At 42.3% G+C, this 26646-nt stretch overlaps 1 protein-coding gene across 1 annotated transcript in view; it reads left to right on the top strand.

Moving 5' to 3' along the window:
• Nucleotides 1-791: 791 nt before the first annotated feature.
• lrrc75a (leucine rich repeat containing 75A) overlaps nt 792-26646 on the top strand; it is a gene marked incomplete at both ends in the record, with an annotated part of 74267 nt that continues 48412 nt past the window's right edge. The window contains 2 exons of the mRNA XM_083985826.1: nt 792-1046; nt 19174-19302. Coding sequence (XP_083841952.1) covers nt 792-1046; nt 19174-19302 — 384 coding nt within the window. The remainder of the gene's footprint in view (nt 1047-19173; nt 19303-26646) is intronic.

Below are 26646 nucleotides of genomic sequence, written 5' to 3'. Positions count from 1 at the left end.
ACACACATAGAAACACACACACACACACACACACACACACACACACACTGAAACACACTGAGCCCCGTGGACCGAGGCGCGCGGCGGATGCGGCTGCTTCCTGCTCCGGATCAACCTTGGAGAAGAAGGACGGACCGGAGCGACAGGAGCGCGTTGTTTGTTGCAGGACGACAGCAGAGGACAGTGAGCGGTGGATCTACAGGAGGAGACGTAAACATTGCCATGCCCTGCTTCATGCACCACTTCCCCCGATCCGCTCCTCCCTCCTCCTCCTGCTCCTCCTCCTCCTGCTGCTGCTGCTGCTTCTGCTCTGGTCCAGGGCAGAGAGCTGTGTTGTTGTGAAGGAGAACAGCTGAGATCGCGGCTTGTGTGACGAAGGTAGGCTGAATATTTTCGGTGAAGTTGTGCTCGGGATAGGAGGAGGAGCAGGAGGCTGCGGCGGGCCACGGTCTCCACTGTGGACATCCTGCACCCTGACTCCGCTGCTGCTGTGCGGCCATGCTGCAGGCAGCAGCAGCAGCATCCTCAGACCTGTTCCCGACCTGAGCTCAGCTCCTCTCTCTCTCTCTCTGCCGGATTAACAAGTTCACCAAAGCAGAAAACTACTGCAGCTGCTGTTTTCTACTCTGCAAAACATCCAACTGAGTGAAAGGAACATTTTTTAAAATGAAGATGTGATCAGCTGCAGACATTTTTATTTTCATCATCTTCTTCTTATTATTGCACAAAGTATCTCAAACAGTAACCAAAAGCTGCCTGTGGTGACCAGGACCAGTTATCGATACCACACCATGGGCGCCAAGCAGACCAAAGGCCAGGAGGCCGGAGGAGCAAACAGCCCTCAGCACAGCTGGAAGAGGACGCCCACTAAGGAGCGCGGGGACATCCTGACGTCCCTCATGCTGAAGTCCGGGGACCGTCTGAGCCGTGGGGGGACGCCACCGCCGCCTTACCAGCGCCGCATCGGCATGATCCAGGAGATGATGCTGATGGCCAAGCAGGGGAAACAGGACGAGGCCACAGAGATGCTCAAGACACTCCGACAGGTAGGTGTGTGTGTGTGTGAGTGTGAGTGAGTGTGTGTGTGTGTGGTGAGGTCACGGGGTCACGATTGTTGACAACACAGCATCATCTGTGTAAACGTGCAGCTTCTTCCTCAATGAATCTCATCACTGATGTTGACAAAGCTCAGCCACTGACTGACTGACTGACCGACTGACTGACTGGAGGTGTGGTGCTCAAGTCTGGCTGCGATTTACAGCTTCTGTATTTCAAGATGTTTGCAGTGTTTGGTCGCTGCCGCTGCTGCTGCAGGGAGGAGGAAGGAGGAAGGAAAACTTAGCAGCAGCAGCGAGAACAGAGAGAAAAGAGAAGCAGGAAAATGAGAAGCACGTCCGTACGGTGAAGGGAGGATCTGAGTGCAGCATAAGTGAAATGATGACGAGATGTTGATGTGAATTGATGCCTGTTGTGGTGATAAGAGGGGAAAAGAGCAGATGAGCCGGAGGAGGAGGAGATAGAGGATTATAAGCGCTCGTTTCTATAGACGGAGCTGCACATTATCCATACGCTGCCAGCGTTCACTGTTTATCCTCCTATGACTCAACCACAGGAAAACAGCGCCCCTGGCTTATACACACACACACATGCTGCTTTCACAGTGCATTGTTTAGGCTTTGGAGATTCCCATCAGTTTCCTTGTTACTATTTACAGTTTTCTAATCAAATCCATTTAGGTTGTTAATGGACAATACCAGGCAAATTCAACCTGCAGCTATAGTTTCCTAATATTTTAGGTCTAAAAGAAGGAATCAGAAGGTTTTTCTTTTTAACGTCTCCTGTTCTGCAGTAGTTCTGTCTGTCCCCGCATCGCCACAGCAGCGTATAATGGGAGCGGACGGATACTGTGCATTCAAACCAAAAGCTTCCAAAGCTTCAAAAACGCCACACGTCATTCATTTTCAATGAGAGCCCGGCGGCCTGAGCGACCAAAGCATCAACTGCCATTAGCCGTGCTTCCAAAGCATCCAAAGTTTCCAGTTGAGTCTAACTTCATGGTAATTAGCTATGACGCAGTTCGGTGGCAACCAGTCAGAATAGAGGTGTCCTTCAATTGAGCGGATCCCAAAGAACAACGCATGTAACTTTGGTTCCTTGAGCACACTCGTTTGATCCTGGATGTTGACAAGCTAATTAGGTGCGTGCGGGCTAATCCCATACTAGCCTATATAATGTAACTCTTCTTGGCTACAGGGACCAGAATAAAAAAAAAGGATGCGTGGGATCTTGTCTGGGACTGCTGTCCATGCTCTGTGCTTTTTTCTGTATTCAGTGACTACATAAAACCTCCTATAGGCCAGCTGGGCATGCTTTAAACTGAAGTTAAACAACAGCTAGCAGCACTATGCTGCTCTCAGGGAAGTCCGCTTTGCAGCTCCTTTAAATGACCAGCACGATCGAACTTTGATGTCAGTCACGTGAAGAGCGACCAGTGCGGCTAAAAATATTTTTCCGCATTGGAAGCTGTCACATCCTCGGGCGACTTTGCCTCTTTGGAAACTTTTCCACAGACAGCATCAGATGGGTTTGTTTACTTCAAGAGAGAGGACATGATTGTAAACGGAGCTGTAAGTTTTGCACGACAGTTGACGCGCTCAGTGTGTTCACATGTGGAATAAACAATATCCAGACTTACTTAACTGCTGAATTGATTTTCCTTTGTTAATAAAACAAACGGGAGCTTCAGACGACCTGTAAACATAGTCAGCCGTCAACTTGACTCTCACGCAAGACTTCATGAGATCGCACAAGACTTCGCGAGACTTTGTATTACAGCTCCATTTACAAACATGTCGGCTTTCTTGAAGTAAACAAACCCCTCGGTGTATGTCTGAAGCCATCTGACGCTGTCTTTGGAAAAAAGGGATGTAAACAGCGTAATGGGGCGTTCACACCGTGATAGACGCGGATACAATCGTTTGAGACGCTTGTATCGCACCGCTTGATCATTTTGGACTATATTTGCGTCATTTGCGCTTGACGCTTGAGAAAAAGTAAAATATTTGTCCGCTCAGTTTTCAACCGGTATTTCTCAGCCCACAGGCACCTGAAAAGTTCAATATTTTCAACTTTATTTGCGTCACTTCAGACGCTCCAGACGCTTCACTTGCCCCCGCGGCCTGAACCTTCAATGTAGAGTTGCCGCTCAATTTGCGTCTATCGCGTTTGGTGTGAACGCTCCTTAAAGGTGTACAGAAATGGCCGTTTGTCCTGTTTGTCGCGCCGAGTTGTCACGAGCTGCAACACGAGTTTACCCGAGTGAGGAAAACGAATTTGATTGGTCGTTATCGAGCGGGCGGGATATTCAAAGCTTGGGGCGAGCCCGAGCTCCGTGTGTGTGTGCGTGTCTCAGACGTTTGAATGACGGATGACGGATCCAATATCAGTGGCTGGTGAATCGTGTACAGGCTGACGTATAATCCGTGCGCCTGCATTATCCAATGCGAAAAAAAAAATACACACTTTCATCCCGGATTTACTCAAAAATAGAATTTTGCACAAAGTTTGGCCTACAACGTCTGAAAGATGAGTTATCACATTAATTTTATGACCCAAAGTGGGCTCAAATTAAATTTTCTTTTCTGTACACCTTTAAGATCGGTCCTCTCCCATTCATTGCTGCCGTGGCGGTGTGGGGAACAGGAGACATTACTGTAAAAAGAAAATCTTCAGATTCATTCTTTAGACCTAAAACATTAGGAAACTATACCCCCAGGTTGAATTTGCCTGGAATTGTCCTTTAATCCACGAAAAAATCCAGTGGGCAAAACCGTGGAGCAGAGCAAACAGGCTTAAAGAGGAACTAAACCCCCAAACCACTTTTTTCTGCTGAAAACAAATATATTTGGGTATAAGGTAGTGTTGTGAGTTGATTCTGGTCCAACTTTTGACATTTTAGTCAAAATATTTCAACTTGGTGTATTTTGTAGTAAAAATGCAGTGTGACTGCCCTCTATGGGTTGAAACACGGCTATTACAATCGAATTTTTCTATTGGCTGAGATGGAGGCAGATGACGTTTTGGAGGCAGCTTTCGTCACCGTCCACTAGCTCCCCAGCCAATCAGCACCGGCTGCTGCCTGCCTCTAACGGTTGCTAGGCAGTTTAGCTGCTCTGCTGCGGCTAACGGCTGCTAACAGCTGCCTGAACGGGAATCGTTAGTGCGGCCGCCGCTGGCGCTAACGAGCCGTTAACGACCTAACGAGCCGGCGGATCAGCTGTAGATGCACTGTGTTAGGGCTCCTAGTAGTGTCCGCGCTACTAGTGCTGTTAGTAGCTCGTTAGTAGCTCGTTAGCGCTAGCAGAAGTGTCGATGTGTGTTTATTACTTTTTTTTTCTCTTTTGTGTGATTTCGCGGGTGTGAATGGTGCGCAAGGGGGAGGGGGGAGGGGGGATCGGAGAGTGCTCCTGAGTCCCGCCCATAATCAAGGCATTTTTTGAATTTCAAGCTTAGAGCACGTCATCCAAAACTGAGGGGTTTAGTTCCCCTTTAAAGATGAAGGACACCTCTCCATCCATCATCATTACAGGGCCGAGGGATTTACCATCTGTGGTTCATTAAGCAGTGATACCCCAGAGGAGCCCCCGGCCGCCGAGACACAACAACACAGCACAACTGAGATTAAAGTCGAGATTGGATTTGGGTTTCCAGGGGGAAACAAGAGAAAAGTATATGTGCAGAAAAGAAAAAAAAAGTCTGTTAATTGTTTGGCCCCCATCAACAGGAAGTAGACAGTTTTGAAAAGGGCTATTTATCACTTTTCTTTCCAGGCAAAAGAAAATCAATACCACTCTGGAGTCTGTGCATCCAGAGCTGGGAGCTCGACTCTCGCCACACTTCAGAAGTAGTGACACCTCGAAACACCTTTGGTTGCTGTGACGATGAGGCTGAAATGACGAACGTCTGCGTCTTTGTTTACATTCGTCGTTTGCTGACTGCTTGGACTGGTGTCAGTGTGTTTATTTTAACTGAACTGATGCTGTGGTTGTGTGTGTGTCCCAACGTCGAGTTATAACAGTCGTTAAGTGTCGGTTAACTACTGAGGGATGTTGTTGTTATTGTTATTGTAGGAGCGATTCACAAGTCACCAATCCCAGCTGGTGACTTCATTCATGCAAATTTAATATGAGGAGATGTTTGTACATCCATGCTGTTGCTGCTAATGTTGCTAAAGTTAATAAAATTAGGACCGTGCTGTTTCTAGAGCTGCAGCCATGAACAAACACATTCAGCTTCTTATACACTAGTGACAGTAAACCTGAACCAGAACTTATTTATAAAACATCCTAGGCTACCAAAACAATATTTAAAATTAAAAACACTGTCAAGCAGCTATTTGTAAGTTTCACTTTAGCTAACATTAGCATCAACAAATGCTAACAAGACGGTCTTCAGTCAGTGCAGATTAGACACTACAGTAAGGCAGGGCTCTCAAGTCTCACGCATTTGGCGTGTGACACACGCATTCCCACCCGTTCACACGCTCACACGCCACACATTGTATTTCTCACGCATTTAAATTACCACGGTGACGTCCATCAAGTTGCACCGCTTTTGCAGTGGAACAGATTTGAGGGCGCACTGATCACACGAGAGAGGTGAAAAGAGACAACAACACTGTTACCTGTTAGCCCACCGGCCTCAGCCTACACTGGTCACTGCCTGAAGAGTTTGAAAGCAGCCTCTTAACTTCATGAACGCAGCTCAAACCGACCCGGTGCCTGAGCACGGCGGCCAAGCTTTGATAAACACACCAGATCCGCGCCGATTTACAGTAGGCTAGGCTATACTCCCGTATTTGAGCCGGTCGCTACCGGAGCTTAATTTAAAAAAAAAAAAAAAAAAGCGCTCGTCGGAGATGAGAACAGCGGAGTTTCCTCTGATGCAGCTGATCAGCTGACAAGTGGTCAATAGCTACAGACCTGTCACTGTCACAGGTGCATCTCATCTCATTATTAGGACTTCAACCTCAGAGCTGTCTGTCCCCAGTCCTGACCTGTCCCTGAACATCACATAGGGACAACATGGAGCTGCCTGTGTGATTGGTTACTGAGTTTTATTAATGTTTACATCAGGCTGAGTTCAACAAATCAGTTTAGCTACTGTGATTTAAGTAGTTAAATACAGTAATCATCATAGTGTTGTGGCAGGAAAGACCATTTAAATTAATCTGTATGTATCAAATATTGTGTTGGTCAAGAACAAGTTCAACTTAAAGTCAGAGGAAAATAAGGGTGTTTTTACTGTTCCTAAATGTAAAAATGGGTCACATTGGACCCTCAACATTATTTAAAGGTTAAATAACGTGCTACTTAAACATTTTTCATTGTGCTGTGCTCTAAAAATAAACTAACAAATACTAGTGTAGAGTCCTGTAAAGTGCCCAAAATAAGTGATTTGAGGGCATCCTCCAAAAAATTTTGTGCGCGCTGCGCACGCAATAGCACATCCACATTCACTGTGCCCCCTCCAATTTTTGGGTTGCATGACGCCCTGGTTAACATATTCCAGTCATAAATCATAAATCATAAATATTTTTGTTTGAATTAATTTATGAGTAATTTGTCAGACATCCATCCTCACTTCAACCAAATCCCCGCTGCCGCTGGTAAAATCTCACTCTGAACTCACTTCAAAACTTGAGAGCCCTGAGTAAGGTGACCAGATTTCTGAAATGAAAATCAGGGATATTTTCAGCGCGGTGGTCAAAATTCAAATGTCATCCTCCCTAGACGAGAAGCTGAGTCTCGGTTAACTTTATGGTATGGCGCGGTTCGGCGGCAACCAGTCAGACTAGAGGTGTCCTTTGGCTCCTTAGAATGACCAGCGTAATTGACGTCAGCCACGTGAAGAGCGACCAAAGTGGCTTAAAATATTTTGCCGCTTTGGAAGCTGTCTTGTCTGAAGCGCATCCTCTGGCGACTTTGCCTCTTCGGAAGCTTTTGGTGTGAACGCACAGTTCACAGCTCTTCTAACCATGTTGTAACCTGACTTATTTAACATTTATTCAAACAAACTACATTTTATCTCAGCAACCAAAAGTAAACAATTCTGCCGCGTATTCTGTTTTTGGGTAGCCTACCGCGCACGTAACATCAGCACGTTAGTTTAACTGGCTATTATAATAGCCTAACTGGAGTTTGTGTCTGTGTGCCTGTGGGAACAGGTCGGCCTAATCGGGGACGTCTGGTCACCCTACGCTACAGTGACTCAGTATTGGACGCTAGGAGTTTGCATGCTAACATCGGAAGAATAAAAGAAGTGAATGAAACAAAACAAAAAGGGTTTTCCCACCTCTGAAACTCTTGGTGACTAAAGATAAGAGGTTTCATGAAGAACATTTAGCTGTAGGCATGTAGGTGAAACGACAGTAAACCTGAATCTACAGCGTAAGGCAAGCTAACACGTTGTTAGCCAATCCGGATGTTGGTGGTGATACAGTTCAAGAGTTTTGGTGTTTTTCAACACTGTCAAGGGGCTTTTTGTAAGTTTTGTTTTGCTACGTTGCATCAGTGGCTGTTTGCAAGAGCTTCAGCCAAAACAAAGTTGTCAAACGTCCTCTGAGCTGCTACATCGTCAGCGCTGTCTGGACGCTAGTGACTCGGTATTGGAAAAGTGACGATCAGGTTTGCAAATTGTCTCTATATTAAAATTAGCCTACATGTGATTGTTTTTTTTTTTTTTTTATTCTAGTGGCGACTCGTCAGACCTCTGGCTCTTTCTTTATCTTTCCTGTAACATATTTGGACACTATTTGCAAACAACCTCTCTCCATCCGACTTCCATTACAACAGCAGCCACCAGGAGATTTGTGGTGAGCTATAAAGCCTCTATCAGCACTTAGTGGACGTCTTCATGCTCTTGTTAAGCGACTTGTAAATTATTGACAAACTTAAGCTATATCCTGGTCTCATCAGCTTGTCCCCTCTTCACATGGTGAAACTGACAGTGTTTTTTTAAAGCACCAAGGTACGGTGGCCAACTAGAGCGAATGCTGCAAAATTCAGAAACAATGCAAATCCAAACAGAAATGTGGTACAACTGAAAAAAGTGAAACAAATGCAGGAAATAATGCTTCAAATCCAGAAACACATTGGAAATGCTCCAGGCTGATAGGGCGAGCTAACATAGATTGCTATTGCTAGATAGTATGCTAACACTTGCTATGATATGTTTCTCTTTCATAATATAGGAAGAGAACAAACCTTTTTCTGTTGCCTCCTCTTTCTTTATGCATGATCTCTTGTTTGGGCCAAGATCAGAGGTCAAATGTCCAGTTGTTGGCATAGAAGACTAAATCGCTCAGCCAACGCTGCTGCCCAATGACACTGCGTCGCCACACGGCCGCCATCTTGGCTCAGTCCACTCGCTGCCTCAGAGCATTAAGCCTATGGTGCATGTTCTACTAAAATAAGGTGAACTTACTTGTTTTTGACCGATTTTCAAACAGTTTGGCTTGTTATGAACGTCAGAAATGCAGTTATGATACTGCATACTTAAAATTACAAATAATAATCATGTATAGGCTACTTTTCAATGAAAGTAACATTATGCAAATAGTTAAAGTAGCCTAATATCTATAGGGTCAAAATTTCACTGAGTTATGAATAGTTTTTTAGTGCGGATGACTGGATCTTACTGCGGCCAGAGTCAGAGTGGACTGATTCAAGATGGCGTCTGTCAGTTATGTCTGCGCGTAGTCCGATCCACCCCCTTGGTTGTTGGTCTGCCCTGTTGCATCAAAGCTCAAGCTAATGCTCCGAGTTGTTCCCACTGGAGCCTTGGAGCAGTTTCATTGTCTTGTTTCGTTTTCTCTGTTGCCTTTATTTTGGGGTTTGTGTATTTTTAGCTTGTTGGATCACTTCTGTATTTTGCAGCATCTTTGCTGTCCATATTTGTTTATGTGTTTTAGAATCTGCATATAGTGGTGGCTATCTTACGTTCTTTTCTTTGTTCTTCATTTCTTACTCTTTTAACCACCAGAAACGACGCAAGACTGCTTGACTCGTTGAGCTGGCTGGGTGCCGACCCAGACGGTAAAACTACTATGTTGCTCTGCCATGTTCTCGTTTCTTAACAACAACATTTCACTTCCTGCTTTCCTTCTCTACGCAAGCCGTATGAGACATCAACCGCAACACAGATGGCTCAAAATTCAGAAACATACTCAAACTTATTCCTCCAACAAAACATCAGCATAAATCAGCGCAAATAGCTAAACATATAATAATAAATGGCCCCTACAATGCGTCTTTCTCAGTTTGTCTCAGACAGCAGCAGCAGCACTGCCTTGTGTTACAGTGTCAATAGGAAGGAGAAGGTACGGTGGTGTAAACAGCAGTCGATGTGGTTCAGCTTTGATCCATGAGGCCATGGGTCAAGCTCCTCCAACCTCTGAAGGATTTCTCGCGGATTAGCGGGGGGAAGGAAACCTCGACAAACTCATCTGGGTCGTCGCTAACAATGTGTCGATTGTTGTTGTTGTTGTTGTTGTTTTTTATCACCAAAGAGCTGGAAGCCCAAGAAGGATGAAAACAACATGTGTTAATCCATATTTACCGTTTTCTCTCCCCGAGGCCCTGACACTGTGCCGATGATAACAGGTTTTCATGTTGGGTCATGAAGACGAAATTGGACTCCAGTCACAAACCCATCAGTCACACAGACACACAGACACACAGACACACACACACACACACACACACACACACACACACACACACACACACACACACACACACACACACACACACACACACAGAGACAGCCGTTCTGTACAGGACGGCCAGAGCACATGATGAATTGGATAAAGACAATTACCGAGGATGACGAGAGCAGAGAGGAGGAATAAAAGTGTTTGGGGAGGAGGAAGAGGAGGAGGTGGTGAGCGATTACAGAGACATTAGAGGAGATTACTTGGTGGAGAAAGGAAAGAGAGAAAGCCTGTGTGTGAAGAGGAGGAGAGTCAGGTTCTCCTCCTCGTTGCCCGGAAACCATGGCGATGGCCGGAGAGCTCAGACTAAACAGACACTGATTAATCACACAGGAGCTCTGTTAAGAGCTAATGGGAAGGCCACCTTCTTAATCACCGCCCGTCAATTAACTTGAAACCAAAGCCCAGCGTCTCCGCGCTCCCCTCCGCCCCCCTCGGGTCAGAGCCGATCACTTCGTTTACAATCATCAACAAAAAAAAACTCTGAATTCACCCTCAGTGGTTCCCTCAGCTGCAGCAGAGTTTTAACTCATCCATGGGTTTTTGTCAGACGGTGTGAGGCTGTTGTGTTGTGGTCGGCATTAATATTTCAGAACTGAAGCTGCTGTTCGTCAATAACTGTTGTTGAAGCCACTGAGCCTTGTGTTGGTGTCTGTAATCCTCTGTGGGTTTCGTCTGTGAGGTGGATTCACCAAAGTCTTTGAACTAAAACATCCATACTGCTTATCCATGCATGGTTGGGGGGACTGGGACCAATCCCAGCTGACAGAGAGCGAGGGCGGGGTTCACTCTGGACCGTCGGTCGTCCAGAGTGACACTCACATCATACCGATGGGCGATTCATGCTGCGTTCGAGACAGCTAGGAACTCTGAATCTCCCAGTTGGAAACTCAGATTTCTGTCTTCAAAGCGTTCGAGACACACCACGCCAGAATAACCAAAAACATGGCGGACTGAGACAAACTTTGCATTCAAAGTGCTTCATGTAAGGTATTAAAACAATAAAAAAAGAAGGATTTTAAAATCATAAAACAGATCATTTAAAATCGAAGAGAAATAACAACATGAATTCACTGTGTTCCATAACAACAGTAATCTGTAAGCCTAAAGTAAAAATTGTTTATTTCATAACATTTTAATCTATGTTTTACTAATAACAGTGTGGTTCTGCACAGGTGCAGATTGTTGTGTAACATCAGACAACTGATTCTCGGAGAAGCCGGGGTAGATTGTTTTTCTCCGACTTGCTTGAGTGGGCGCTCCGACATGAGGTGGCTCAAGTAGGAGGTCAGAAAAAACCTGAGTTCTGAGTTGTCTTGAACGCAGCATTAGATGTGCCAGTCGATCTACTGTATTGTGCATGTGTTCAGACTGTTGGTGGAAGTCGGAGAACCTGCTGAGAGCTCCAGACAGAAAAGTTTGTGGAGGTCACAGTTACAGTGCTAAACACTGTACCACCGCGCGGCCCACTGTCCAAATGTATAGGGAGAAATTATTATCAAACTTTATATGGTGCACTTACTATATTATCCCACATGTGACATGAAAAGTCGTGTACAGCAACATAGACCATCATGCATTGGGCTTGATGTGCAGAGACAACAAACAAAGAAGTGTCCAAAAGTGTTTTTTTATATCAACGGTGAGTTCCCTGTAAACTCCTCGACACTGAGTCTGTGGATAATGGATAAACAGGAGTGAATGAGTGAGTGCGTTATTTCCAACACAGCCCTGATGTTTCACTATTGAATGTCACAATGGCTGTGTTTCCAGTTTCTGCACTAAATAGATGTGTTTTTCTGGTTCAGTTATACGGAAGCCGAGAACGGCCAGGTCCGTATACATTTTTTTTATTACCGTTTTCTCGTGATAACGACTTATTATTTCGTTATCTCGAGATAACAAAGTCCGTTTTCTCGTGATAACGAATTAATTTATTTCGTTATCTCGAGATAACAAAGACCGTTTTCTCGTGATAACGATCATAGAATGTGTCGTTGACATGGTTGCCTAGCAACAGGAGGCTACTGTTCAGCTCGAGCATGGGGCAGTTAACTTCAGTCCAGAGCGATAGATATAACATCTATCTATCGCTCTGCTTCAGTCTACTCTACTCACTGGTGTGGTTATTGTCCACACCAGCTGTCAACAATAACTTACCGGTAAGTTACACTTAACGTTAGTTTGAATAACGTCACTGTGCTGGGTTTATTTAAGGGGCTACCGGCCGGTGGTCCCATCTATCCTGTTTCAGCTAAGCTAACGTTAGCTACTGGCTGCTGCTGTCAGAAATCACAACCTTATCTCGAACCATCAGACACCTGTTGCCTGCGACCACTGACATGTAGGCTAATGTTAATTTGGCAAGACAGCAGTGTTCATGAGCTTTATCTGAGCAGCAACTAGCTAACATTACCTTAGCTGAAGCTGCCATAACGTAGTCAACTCTCATGTGTTTATGCTAACCTGTAGCCCCTTAAATAAACCCAGCTCAGTAAACAAACTAACGTTAAAGTGTAACTTACCGGTACTTCATTGTTGACAGCTCCTCAGAGCAGACGTTAGTGGCAGCTCTTGAAGGCTGAAGTCAGGATGATGTGATCACATTAATCAGCTCACTGATTTGAGTTCTACACATGGTTCTGGGCAATTATCCCACAAAAAACATCTCTTCTGTTACGTTAGATCTGTAGTGTGTTTCCAACAGACTCGCTTTAGTAGCCTCCTGCTACGAACATACAGCGGCTAACCAGCTGCTACTTCCCCGTAAGCAGAAGCGATTGCACCGGGGAAACATGTTGCTAGGGAACCATGTCAACGACACATTCTATGATTATTTCGTTATCACGAGAAAACGGTCTTTGTTATCTCGTGATAACGAAATAAATTAATTCGTTATCACGAGAAAACGGACTTTGTTATCTCGAGATAACGAAATAATAAGTCGTTATCACGAGAAAACGATAATAAAAAAAATATTATGGACGTGGCCGTTCTCGGCTTCCGTAGTTATATGAACAGTGTGTGATTCCAAGAATTGAAGTTATGAGAATAAAGCTGTGTTTTATTATTAAAGAACTGGCAATGCAGCAGGAACAAGGAATTCAATTCAAAAACAGTGTTTTCATCATTTTAAGTATTTTGTGAAATATCAAAAAAAGTCACTCCATGTGCACATGACATTTGAGAGTTTCCATAATTCATGTTTTATTTTGCAATTTCAAATTGTGTATTAAAGTGACTGTCAGAGACAGAGTGTCCTAACAATCACTGTCACGTTGAAGCTGCTGTGCTGAAATAAATGGTTAAAAAAAAGACTATATTTTATTATGTTATTATGATACGGTAACAGAAGTATTTTATCATCACATATTTTATTTAAGTTCACTTTTGTATGACATGGTAAATCTGAATAATTAATTTATTAAAGTGCAGCATTGTATAAAGGTAGATGTTTGTGTTAAAGCTCCATACAGTATAAAGGTAGATGTTTGTGTTAAAGCTCCATACAGTATAAAGGTAGATGTTTGTGTTAAAGCTCCATACAGTATAAGGTAGAGGTCCATGTGTAGTGTGATTATAAAGCAGCTTTAGGTTCTATATTAATACTGTGAAGGTATCAAAACCTCAGTCCACAGAGAAATGCACACAGCCTGTATTCAGAAACTGAGCCTTAAAACCAGCCGTCAGGACTTCCTGTCACTTTGTGATGTCACAACAAAGCAAGGGGCAGTGACAGCGACCGTCAGGCTGCTGCAGCGTTCAGCGTTAACGTCACTAATTACACCTTTGCTTTTCATCCTGTGACAAGTTGTGGGGAAGCTGTTACATTAAATTAAATGGTACGTGTGACTGTACAATATCCAGCTGTTGTTCATCCATGATTAGCAGACCTCATGTTGTTTGGTATCCCAGCATGCTTTGCTCTGCTTCAACCTGAGACCGGCTCTAATCAGCCAGAATCTCAAAAATGAAGCTACACTTTGTTGAATTAAAGCAGAAGTAAGTGATATATTTGTGTTAATATAAGTCTTAAATAGTTAAATCTTCCGACAGCAATCACTTACATAGAGTGTTTGGACTGAAACACGGGTCTCTCAGTCCCTCTGCTCTGCTCTGAGCCGAAGAGAAAACATTTATCGTATCCTACAGTTTTTATCCAATGAGGAGAGAGAACGGCATGCAGGGCTGTGTGTGCAGCCAAGGAACGCCGTGAATGTGGTGACGTAGGGACGAGGACTGTTATGGTGCGTTCAAGGAAACTCGTAACTCGTGTTTTTCCGACCTGTGAAGTGGTACCAGTTCAATCTGGTACGAGTTCACGGGTCGGAAGTTACGAGTGGCCGTTATAGTGACTTTCACAGGTAAAACAGGTCGGAAAAACACGAGTGGGTTGCTAAGTTGTGACTTGAAGCTGTAATTTACGGTTTCAAAAGCCTGCCTGGAACGCAGCATTAGCGAAAACGACCGGATCACTCACTTCTGCTTTAAATGAAACAAAACAAAAAGATCAGTTTTAGAACTTCAATAGAAAAGAAAATACTAATACTATTAATTATAATTTCCGTCCCCTTCTGATTAAATAACCTTTATAATATCAGAGCCAGAGTCTGTTCTGTTCAGTCTGTGGTGGTTATTAAAGGTCAACATCGGATCCTCCTGCCGTCTCCTCTTATTTACCAAGGAGCCTGCACTCGAGCAGTCGTGTGTTTGCAGCGTCCGTCTTCAGCATCCGTCTTTGTTCGTGGCTTTGATGTTGACCGCCTCTAATTAGTGTGGGTGGCGCTTTTCTAATGAAAGACAAGCCCACGCTGTTTTCCTCACAGCATAAATGGTTTTTTGTGTGTGTGTGTGTGTGTGTTGTGTGTGTTATGTACACACTTAAACCACAGTGACCTCCGAGTTCATGGAAGTAGACTCTGCATTTTTATTTTGTCCATGTGATGTATATTTCATGAGGAGCCACTGTTAATAATGTATGGCTTTTTACATTATTTCTTTTTTAGTTTTTACTGTTGCAGAGCTTCTCTCTCTCTCTCACACACACACACACACACACACACACACACACACACACACACACACACACACACACACACACACACACACACACACACACACACACTTGTACATTGTCAGTGCCCCGGTTGTGTGTATTTTAATTGTCGCTTCGTAAACATCACCGCGTTTGGGTCCAGATTAGAGCGAAAGCTGGAAGATTAATTTCCATTCATCATTGATCCATTTGCATAGTGGCTCCAATCTTTATCGCAGCATGTGGAGCGACACATTGTGTGCTCGTCTGACTCACCCTCATACATACAGACACACACACACACACACACATTCACAGTGCGACAGTAACGATGTACACTGCTTCAGATCTTTACTGTCTGTGTCTTTTTTTCTTTTTTTTTTTTACAGAATAACAATTTCTGGAATATGACATATAACAGTGTCAATCATTTATGAATATGGCTCCTTTTGTTTGTTGCACTTGCTCAAATTGCAAATGCACATTGTCAATGGTCACTTGAATAATTAGCTTTACATTAGAACAATCTAAAAAACTAGTTGCTCATTTGCGCTACTTAACATGAACAGGTCCAGAAATCATTATCCCAGCACAAATCATAACTTTTGGTTCTTGCTCTTTAATTTGTTCACAAGTTAAACAAATGCTAAGATAAGACTGAATAAGATAAGATCAGATAAGATAAGATTGAATAAGATTGGATAAGATAAGCCTATTCCATCCCACGCTGGGGAGGCAGCCAAAGGAATATAGCACACAAATACAGCAATAAAGACGCAATATTTGTAAAGAAAATATATGTATAGAGAATACTAGTAGTGAACAGTGACAAAATATAAAATTAATGATGATTATTTATGTACAGTTACGTTTAAACGTTGAGAAGCAGCACTTTGATAATCGAATAATCGGTTTGAGTTGGGGGTTTTTTAAAGAAAAAAAAGTCCAAATTCTCTGATTTTAGCTTCTTAAATGTGAATATTTCTGGTTTCTTTGTTCCTTTATGGCAATAAACTGAGTCTCTCTTTGGTTTGTGGACAAAACAAGACATTTGAAGACGTCATCTTGTGGTTTGGGAAACTCTAATTGACATTTTTCAACATTTTTAAACATTTTATTGACCAAACAACTTCGTTTAAATAATCAACAGATTAATCGATAATGATAATAATCGTTAGTTGCAGCCCTACTGGAGACATTAAACTGTGTGATGTGGCCTCAGGATGGTCCAGGAGCAGCTGGGGAGAGATGGATAGATAGATATTAGACTGGTTTGATGTTCCCATCGTCCTCCTGGCAAGAAAGTGAATGTCCCAAAATATCTGGAAACTAATACTTAGCTAGAAAAAAAAGGCTTATTTTTAACAGAGTCAAAATTTAGCCACTTACACAGATGTGAGGTCGACTGGAGATAAGACAGAGTGAGTAGGTGTTGTTCACCCAGATGAGAGAGTGACCTACATTCAGCCTGACATTTAGACTGAGTCTGGATACTTTGGTTTACTTAGTTTTTTTAATCAATTTATCTTATTGACCATTCATGTGTATAGATTCATGTGTTAGAACGACATTTAATCCATTCACAACATTCAACAACAATGTGACGCGTGCAAATGTAAAAAAAGACAGAGACGTGATCCGAGTCGTCTCTGAAGCGACCGAGCTCCAGCAGAAACAATTTGAGTTGTGTGATCTCAGCTGGAAAATGTGTGTGTGTGTGTGTGTGTGTGTGTGTGTGTGTGTGTGTGTGTGTGTGTGTGTGTGTGTGTGTGTGTGTGTGTGTGTGTGTGTGTGTGTGTGTGTGTGTGTGTGTGTGTGTGTGTGTGTATCCTGGTCACCACCACGACGTTATCACAACATACACACCTGTTAATAGACTAATCATAGGTTTCTCTGTGGCTATTAATATTTTTTTCACTCTCATCTGAAAATACAGTGTGTGTGTGTGTGTGTGTGTGTGTGTGTCTGTCTGTCTGTCTGTGTGTCTATGTGTGTGTGTGTTTCAGTCAAAGCCGCTGTCATAATTCACTGCCCCTCCTACGCACAACAATAGGCTGCATGAAGAACCTCAGTGAGTCATACCTTTCTGTGGGAGACCGAGCATCTCTCTCTCTATGCATTGGCCCTGTTGCCACTCAACAGCCTTTCAATTTGTCTGCACAAACAAACCCAAAACACACACACACACACACACACACACACACAAATGTATCTGCATGCACTTACCTTACAGAGTAGTAGACTAAAATGCATTCACACACACGCACACATTCATCCATAAAGTGTTTTGCTGGCATTATCTGCAGGTAAAGTGGAGCAGCCAGAAAAGGAGACTCATTATATGTTGTGTTGTGTTGACACTGAACACGACGATCAGACTGAGTCCACGCTCATGTTTGTTATATGATACGAGCTAAGATTAGCATAAAGGCTGGACGCAGACAAGTGTGTGTGTGTGTGTTTTCATGACCCATTTGTGTCAGTGTTATAAATCCACAAGTGATCAGGCTTTAGCTACTTTTAGGAAAATGTTTAAAGGGATGGTTTATCAACATTTTTCAAATTCTCCTCTCACCATAATCCCTATAGTCACAGCAGTAGGTTCATTACCTTTAATTATCGGTGCATGTTGTTTTGAGATCAGCGGGGCAGAGATGTGAGCTGCTCGATGAACACAGTCGAGGTGAATGGTAGCTACAGGTCCCCTGTCCCTCAAAACTCATCAAATACACAATCCAACAACTCCAAAACGCTCTGGTGGACAAGTTGTGACCTGCACATTCACCACGCTATGAAATAATCATTACGAGGCAAATGCAGCTGGAACTAAACTACAGACACGGCTGCTGGGCGGAGGGATTTCAAAAGCGCAAGTAGATCAGAGTGTCATGTGTCATAATGTTAAATAATTATACATTATTTCATAGCGTGGTCCTATGACTATAGGGATTATGGCGATAGGCAAATTTGCAAAAATGTTGAACTATCCCTTTAACTTGATCAGGCCAGCTGAGAAAACTATGAACAGGAAATCTTAATTGTTAAGGTGGATTTCAATAGCCTTAGGCACTTTTTGGTTGTTGTTTTTTTGCTGTTTTTAGCTAACAGAGGGGCATGTTAGCATGCTAAACTAACATCAAAGACGGTAAATATCTTTGCTAACATCAAGCTCATACTACAGCTTCAGGTTTTAATACATTCACATATACATAAATTAAATTACATATTTAATATTACCTCTATAACTTCTATAATATATTATTATAAGTGACATTAAGGGGCAGATCCCCTTGATTTAAGGACATGTCATTTACATTTCCAATTATTTTAGGGATCTGGGGGTGTCAGCATCAAGCTAAATTTCCCACTTGCATTTTCAAAATGTCAATATTTAATGTGGCAGATTGCCTGGACTCCCACCGTCCACATCCATGACCCTTTCAAGTTTCCATCCGTGCACAAGCAAAGACAAAATGTCAGGATTTCTCGTGACTGAACCACGACTGGAGCTCATTCATGATACCCAGGGACTCTGTGACCTTTCCTTCACTCCCACACTCAGGAACAACTTCACTTTTTTTCTTTTTTTTTTGTTCCACAGGGCAGCTAATTAGATTTTTAACCTAGTTTCCAACCAACAGGAGTTTTTCAGATGCTTAAATATCATAATAACGGTTCATGATGGACAAACAAACTGTTTTTTTTTTTAGTGTTTCTCAAAGTCGCTGTAGCTGCTCTGGTTTAATCCTCTGTTGTGTCTTCAGTTGTCACTCACGTCGACTTTTTAAAGATTTAACAAGGACGCTGTTCACGCGTGACGCTCTGCCAACAGGTTTCTGCTTCGTCGGGTTTTGACGGAGCTTTGAGATGAGACAAATTTATGTTTTCCTTCATCGGTGAATCAGACAGTCAGTCAGTCAGTCAGTCAGACAGACAGACGGTCGGTCAGCAGGAAGCAGCGCAACAGGCGTTTATTTAATGCTTCAGGAGGTCAGCGAGTTTACAAAGCAGCATGGAAAATGTAAAAGCCTTTTTTTAAATTCTGGCTCGAGCTCACACAGAAGGGATTTCTTTTTCATGTGAATGAGTGTGTGAGTGTGTTCACTTTTATGGTTGGAGGAAAAATATGTGGTGTGTTAGCCTACTTAGTTATCATCAATAATCACTGATTGATTTTTTTTTAAGCTCCTGTGGTGTTTTTCTGTCTTCAGCTTCATTGAGCTCCACCATGTGTATGAAATCTGGTTTATAAATAGTTTTGCCTCGCTTATATGACTGTTGCTTATGTAAGGGACCCTATGTACAGTTGTGTAAGGAAGAATGAGAGTGTCTTATTCAATTTGTGTATGTGTGTGTGTGTGTGCAGGACCTGGGCATGGAGTCAACATCCCTGGACGACGTGTTGTATCGCTACGCCAGCTTCAGAAACCTGGTCGACCCCATCACACACGACCTGATTATCAGCCTGGCTCGATACGTCCACTGCCCCAAGACGGTAGGATACACACACACACACACACACACACTTACACACACACACATGAATCATCTAAAGTGCAGAATACTTTGTAAATATTGCCATGCAGTTACACTAAACACACACACACACACTGGGAGGCCGGTGTGATTCATTGCGGAGCCGCCATCACATGATCTCCTGACTCATTTTGTCCGACACTATTAGGTTACACTGCTGCTCTAAGTGGTTGTGTGTCTCTGGATGTCCTTGAGGAAACTCCGGCTCCTTGTGTGTTTGCTCATTCATGTCGTCCAGTGTCACCGAGGGAGAGAGAGAGAGAGAGGGAGGGGGAGGGAGGGAGCGTGACAGCGGCCGTATGGATGAATAATGCAGAGAGGACGGAGCAGTGATGGAGGTGAAGGTGGGAATAAAAAAAAAGGCCTTTGTGGCTTCTGTTGAAAAGATGTTGCCCCGATGCCGACTGCATTAAAATACCTATTTTAAAGGGATAGTTCAACATTTTTGGCAAATTGGCCCATTGCCATAATCCCTATAGTTTTAGGAGTAGGTTCGTTACCTTTAATTGTCGGTGCAAGCTATTTTTAGAACGGCGGAGCAGAGCCGCCAGCTGCTCACAGCTACGCTACGGAGGCTAATGGGATTTCTTGGTTTCCCTCATCAAACTCATCAAATACAGAACCCAACAACTCCACAACGCTCTGGTGGACAAGTTGCGCAATGTTACGAGATGGAGTTGTTTTAGAGGTAAATTCATGCAAAACTGCTGATGAGCTACCTCTAAAACAACTCTGTCTCGTTACGTTCCGATTTATCTCATAACATGGTGAACACAACTTGTCCACCAGAGCATTGTGGAGTTGCTGGATTGTGTATTTGATGAGTTTGATGAGGGAAACCAAGAAATCCCATTAGCCTCCGTAGCGTAGCTCTGAGCAGCTCACAGCTCTGCTCCGCCGTTCCAAAATGTTGTAACTATCCCTTTAAACCAGGGCTCAGCTCATTTCAATGTATTTACAGTAACACGTTGTCTGCAGGTCTCTATGATACAAATGCAAATGTGCAAATATGTATCATCACCACACACCATCCTGCCTGTGCAAACATATTGAAAATGATGATGGAGATGATGTTGAGTGATTTAAAATACTAAAATACTGATGAAAAATATTCTTCAACCATCTGCTCATGAGGCTAAATAAGAGGTTTTCAATTCAGGAACAGTGACAAACTAATCAATAACATCTTGATTAGTAGGAAACAATTTCCTCTGAGATTGATTCAGCTTTGTGACCGGCTGCACTAATGAGACGATTTCCACTGGAAAACAACACAAAAACTACAAAAATAACCTGAGACGAAGCCAAAATCTGCAGGTGGTGTGCTACAATTTACAAAGAAAAAAAAATCACATTATCAATATCTAATTTTGTTTACAGCTGCGTCTCGTTCATGTTTCTGTGGTGGAGCAGGATCAATGTCAGGGAATAACAGTTCAATTGAATGAAGTAAAAAATAACAAAAAATAGACAAAAATTAGACTAAAAAAAACCAAACACGTGTTAATAAAGAGTTTTAATTTCTGTATTTTCAAACAGAACAGAAAAATAATTGGCATGTGCAAGACTCGTTGTCGTCGTGCGACTGTGTTCACACTTGGTGGAAGTGAAGATGACGGTGGTGTGTGAGGTTCATGATGGGTGAACAGAGGGAGGCAGAGAGACACCAGAGGGGTGTTGTTATGTGAGGAGAGAGAGAGAGGTGTTGTTTCTCCGCCGTCCGTCCGCTCTGATGTGTCCGATCGTTTCTTCTCTTTCACTTTTACCTTGATTTTTCAGGCTTCACTTCTTCTCCTCACATTAAATGTTGACGCAGCAAAGTCACATCATCAGTGTGTGCAACAGATAAACACCATGATGACTTATTATCATTATATATAAAGTCGACATATGAGACAAAAATCAGCCTGTTTATAAACGTTAGACACGTAGCAACATCAGCTTTACCGTCTGCAGTCGTAATGATGTGAGTCCTTTGTGTATGAGCTGTTGTTGCTGGGCAGGAAACAGGTTGTGACTGTGGCTTCATCAGAGCTCAGAGAAACTCTGTGCTGGACTGAGAGGAAAAATGTCTTTCTATGGTTTTGAATACAATAAGATATTGATTAGTGCTGCATCAAAGATTTATCACAGATACGACCAGAGAAGAATTCAGGTTCCTCCTAAGATTGTTAAATAATATGCTACAAATACAAGGTATTGTGTTGTTACACAAGTGCAACAACACAAACACACATATATAAAGAATAAAAGTGGCGTTAACACAATAAAGTCATTGTACATGTGAAAAAAGTGGAAGGGATAGTTCAACATTTTGGCAAATTGGGCCATTGCCATAATCCCTATAGTTTTAGCAGTAGGTTCGTTACCTTTCATTGTCGGTGCAAGCTATTTTTAGAACGGCGGAGCAGAGCGGCGAGCTGCTCGGAGCTACGCTATGGAGGCTAATGGGATTTCTTGGTTTCCCTCGTCAAACTCATCAAATACACAATCCAAGAACTCCAAAACGCTCTGGTGGACAAGTTGTGACCTGCACATTCACCACGCTATGAGATAATAACAGAACGTTATGAGACAGAGTTGTTTTAGAGGTAAATTCATGCAAAACCGCTGATGCGTGTTCCAGTCGGCGGCAGTTTTTCAGCACGAAGTCTCTGCATTTGCCTCTAAAACAACTCTGTCTGGTAACGTTCTGTTATTATTTCATAGCGTGGTGAATGTGCAGGTCACAACTTGTCCACCAGAGCGTTTTGGAGTTGTTGGATTGTGAATTTGATGAGTTGGATGAGGGAAACCAAGAAATCCCATGAGCCTCCGTAGCGGAGGAGTTATGTAACTTTTTTCTTTATATCCAAACATCTCATTCATCACCTGCAGCCTGGAGGTCTTAGTCGTACACACACACACACACACAGGTTCACACAGATAAAATCTCCGTTAAACAAATTCGTCTCACTCATCCCTCGTCACTCATGTGTGCGACTATTTTTGTTGGTGATGCGTTCACGTGCATACGACAACACACACACACACCCCAGGAAACACTGTGTGACTCTGTATCTGTGTGTGTGTGTGTGTGTGTGTGTGTGTGTGTGTGTGTGTGTGTGTGTGTGTGTGTGTGTGTGTGTGTGTGTGTGTGTCCTCTGTCAGTGTCTCTTCCATTACAGTCGATACTTCAGTGCAGAGAACAGAGAATTGATTGAATGAGCTTCGGCCTCCTCACATCTGATTAATATGAACACACAGTGAAGCTGCTGCAGGATTAATGCATCCTGTCCCAGAAATAAACAAAGACGGGATTAATAGATTGTTTATTAGACGTTTGTGGCGATGCATAAATAGCAAAGTAATTGCTGATTGCATCATGTAAATCCAGCTGTGGCGAGTCGTCAATCATCACAGAGATGAACACACGGAGCGGCGAAATATCTGAACTCACATCTTCTTTTTTTTTTTATTTATCTTCCTGTATTACACACACTGCTATCAATAATGAAAACACACACTCCTGCAGACTTGTGGGTAATTAGATTACACTCAGTCCAGGATAAACTCGTCCCATAGACGATCGATTCCTCAGTAAATATGAAATCAATCAACCGGTGCTGCATCATATCCATCAAATCAAACAAAGACTTAAATGACTTCATTAAAGGTCAATATGAAGAAGCCAATAACGCACTGTCGTTGTTATTATTGGATGTAAAAAAAAACTCTTCTTCTGCTTTAATATTATTACTTCCATGTAAAATCATATCGGTGTGATGAGAAGCGATGGTGACCAGCTCGGTGTGGATGTTTCTGCTTTGGGAAATTTTTAAACTGAGGAAAAAGAAAAAGGCAAAAAACATTACATTATTATTCTGTGGACACATCTGCAATTAGAAACAGATGTTGAAATCTACGGAAGTTAATGTCTGCAAAGAAAAGAGGCAGAAGCTTTTATTTTGGAGGCTGAAAATGAATGTTTCATCTTTATGGTGTGATTTATCTATCCATTTGTTCAGCCAACATCCATCCTCTTTATACTCATCCTCACTTTGATTGCAGAGCAGAATAAGCATCACTACTGTACGTGTTCATTAAATGTCAGATGTGAGCTTGTCGCCAATTCTTCCTATGATTATCTCTGTATTTCTGATCGTCACTTTTGCACCTTCAGTGTTGAAGGTTTTGGTTTCACGGGAGTTGAGAAATAAAAACAGAAATTCAAAGTGAATCAAAAACAAGTTGAATAGAGATTCATTTATTTGGGTCCTTGTAAAAGTGAGTTCACCTCGACACCTCTGTATTTTCACCTCAAGACCTTCATCACTGTTGAAAAGGATGTGTGTTGGGGTGGCAGAAACCTTGAGTATCATTTCTAAAAGTTGGAAATCAGTGCAGGAGTATCATGTTTTTGTCCGTTTTTGAATACTTTTCAATTTGCCTTTATATACCACATATAAAGAAAAGTTTACTACGCCCGTGCGTAGCCTCGAGTTGATCTTATAATTATTTTTTCACTTTAACCTCCTTTATTGACCCCCACGCCCCTCCGATCCATGTCAGACTATAGGTAGACTATATTCATCAGCTGATTCGACCACTTTTTCGCAAATATATGGAAACAAATGCAACATCCGCCCCTCGCATCCCATCCCAACCCCTGGATACATACTCTTGAAACCTTGTTTCGTTTTTACGGCACTTTGAAGACGTCATGTGATCTGATGATGCCGGCATGGTCATAGAGCCCAGAGGGTTAAAGGCAAGGCAATGCATCTTTATTTATATAGCGCATTTCATACCAAGGCAACTCAATGTGCTTTACATAAAGACAAAACATTAAAAAAAGAAGCATAAAACAGATAAAAAGCATAAAACATTCATTTAAAAAAAAGCATAAAACAGAATAAAAACAAACAAACACTAAAAACAGAGTTAAAAGCAAGAGCAAATAAAAGTAAAATAAAAGAAAATAGATAGAGTTTAAAGTTCAACTTAAAACCACTGAATGCTTTCAGATTGGGACAGGCCTCGTTGTCCTCTCCCACTCGGGAAAGTCGGAGAATAAAATCTACCCCGACATCTCAGAGAATCAGTTGTCTGACGTCACACAACAATCTGCACCTGTGCAGATCCACACCGTCAATGTTAAAACATCAATTAAAATGTATTTTAAATGTCAAAATACATTAAAACGTTATGAAATAAACATATTACTTACTCTGACAGATTACCGTAAATTCAGTAAATTCGTGTTGTTATTTCTCTTCGATTTTAAATGATTTCTTTCATTGTTTTAAAATGTTTCTTTTTTTATTATAGTTTTTGTGTTTTAAACCAACACTAAGGAACTTTTCAACCTTCATAAAATATTTTCATAACTTTTGTGATGATACATCGACTTACAACAAGTTGAATGACACCTCTGTCATGGCCTGAGGGGGTCTGTATCTCTTTCTCTGGCACTAAGCAGCTTTGAGGAGCATGGTAGGAACCCTGCTCTCACGCTAGTGTTCATGGGAAATGGAGTCTTCCTTCACTTTCACTTTTGCGAGTCACAACAAGGAGGGAACAGGCAAAACGGCACTTTAGCAATGGATTATGTTTGTGTTTTCACTTTGAAATGATCCACTGGAAACAGAAACTTAGTTTTGATGTCTTTTGTTAATTTTAATGCAGGATATTTACAGGGCTTCACGCTAGTGTTCATGGGAAATGGAGTCTTCCTTCAGGCAAAACACTACCGCTTTGGTCCACAGGCGCCGCCAAACTCAACCAAAACTGAAAGTTCTTTAGTACTGCTTTAATGCCCATGTGAAGCACTTTCAATGTGAAGTTTGTCCTGGTCCGCCATGTTTTTGGTTATTAGATAGATAGATAAATACTTTATTAATCCAGAAGGAAATTCATTCTGGGGTTGTGTATCTTCAGCGCTGCGAAGATGGAAATCGGAGTTAGGAAGTTACATAAAAACTCAGGCAGAGTCGTTTCCATATGAACTAAACTTGTTGATTTAATTGATTTCTGAGACAAACAGTCAAAATCTGTGGAATAAGAAAATAACAAATAAATAACAGCGAGCTCTCACAGATCAAGTCACACAGTATTCCTGTTACACTGTGAAGCAACAGGCGCCGCCGGTTAATATCTGCCCACTCGTCCATATGTCCACAGGCAGCAGACCGAGAGCCGCTCTCCAAACAATGTCTACATTTACATCTCATTATCTCACATCTCCGGCCTCCTGCTTCCTGTCTCCAACGCTTCAGACTGCTTTAATCAAAAAGTAAATTACAGAAAAGAAAGAAAGACGAAGAGACGGTAACAAACCAGATACCTGAACATGAGCCTGAGCCGTGACGAGGAGGAGGTGGAAATCATCACTGATGAGATGATTGGTAATAGACAGGTGTGTTATTTCAGTTGGAGATAAAGTGTGTGACTCACGGCAGATCGTGTTATCGTCTCTATTTGATTATTCTTAATGAAAACATATAGTGTTTCCTCGTTTCATTCAAGACTAATGGAATTATCGCAATAGATAGATAGATAGATAGATAGATAGATAGATAGATAGATAGATAGATAGATAGATAGATAGATAGATAGATAGATAGATAGATAGATAGATAGATAGAGTTTGCGTTTGACTGTGGTTGATTTTCTTGCCGTGTGTGTGCGTCTGTTTTATCTTTGGCCTTTTCTTTTTCACACTGAAAGCCCATATTGATATTCTGCTCCAATGGTTGAAGATATTTCTGTTCCAGTAGATAGACAGAGAGAGAGAGAGAGAGAGAGAAAGACAGAGAGAGAGACATGTCATTTAACTGGAGGAGTCTGAGGATGAATAGACGACAAAATGTGATTCAGATTGAACTGGATCACCACAGGGCCTCATACAGGCTGAATGGACGAGTTAGCACTGTGTGTGTGTGTGTGTGTGTGTGTGTGTGTGTGTGTGTGTGTGTGTGTGTGTGTGTGTGTGTTGGTATGACTCATGTTCTGGGGACCAACGTATATTTATCACATTATGGAGACTTGTCATTTCTTAAGGGGACATCATTCAGTCATTCATTCATTCATTACATTATAAGGTGAAGACAGTATGAAGGTCACGGTCGGGGTAAATGTTGCTGCTGCTGCTGCCACCGGCTCTGTCTGGTTGTAGCTTCTTGGATAAGAGATTTCTTTTCTTTATGAATTAACATCTCTTGTATTTTTGCCAGGAAATGTCTCTGTCGCCACATGCAGCTGCCAAAATGGTTTAAATGTTTTTTTTTTTGTTTGTTTAATCTCTTTTAGAACGACAATCATA

The sequence above is a fragment of the Trachurus trachurus genome (genome assembly GCF_905171665.1).
Source record: "Trachurus trachurus genome assembly, chromosome: 13".
NCBI classification, from domain to species: Eukaryota; Metazoa; Chordata; class Actinopteri; order Carangiformes; family Carangidae; genus Trachurus; species Trachurus trachurus.
This window is presented reverse-complemented; position numbering and strand designations above follow the sequence as displayed.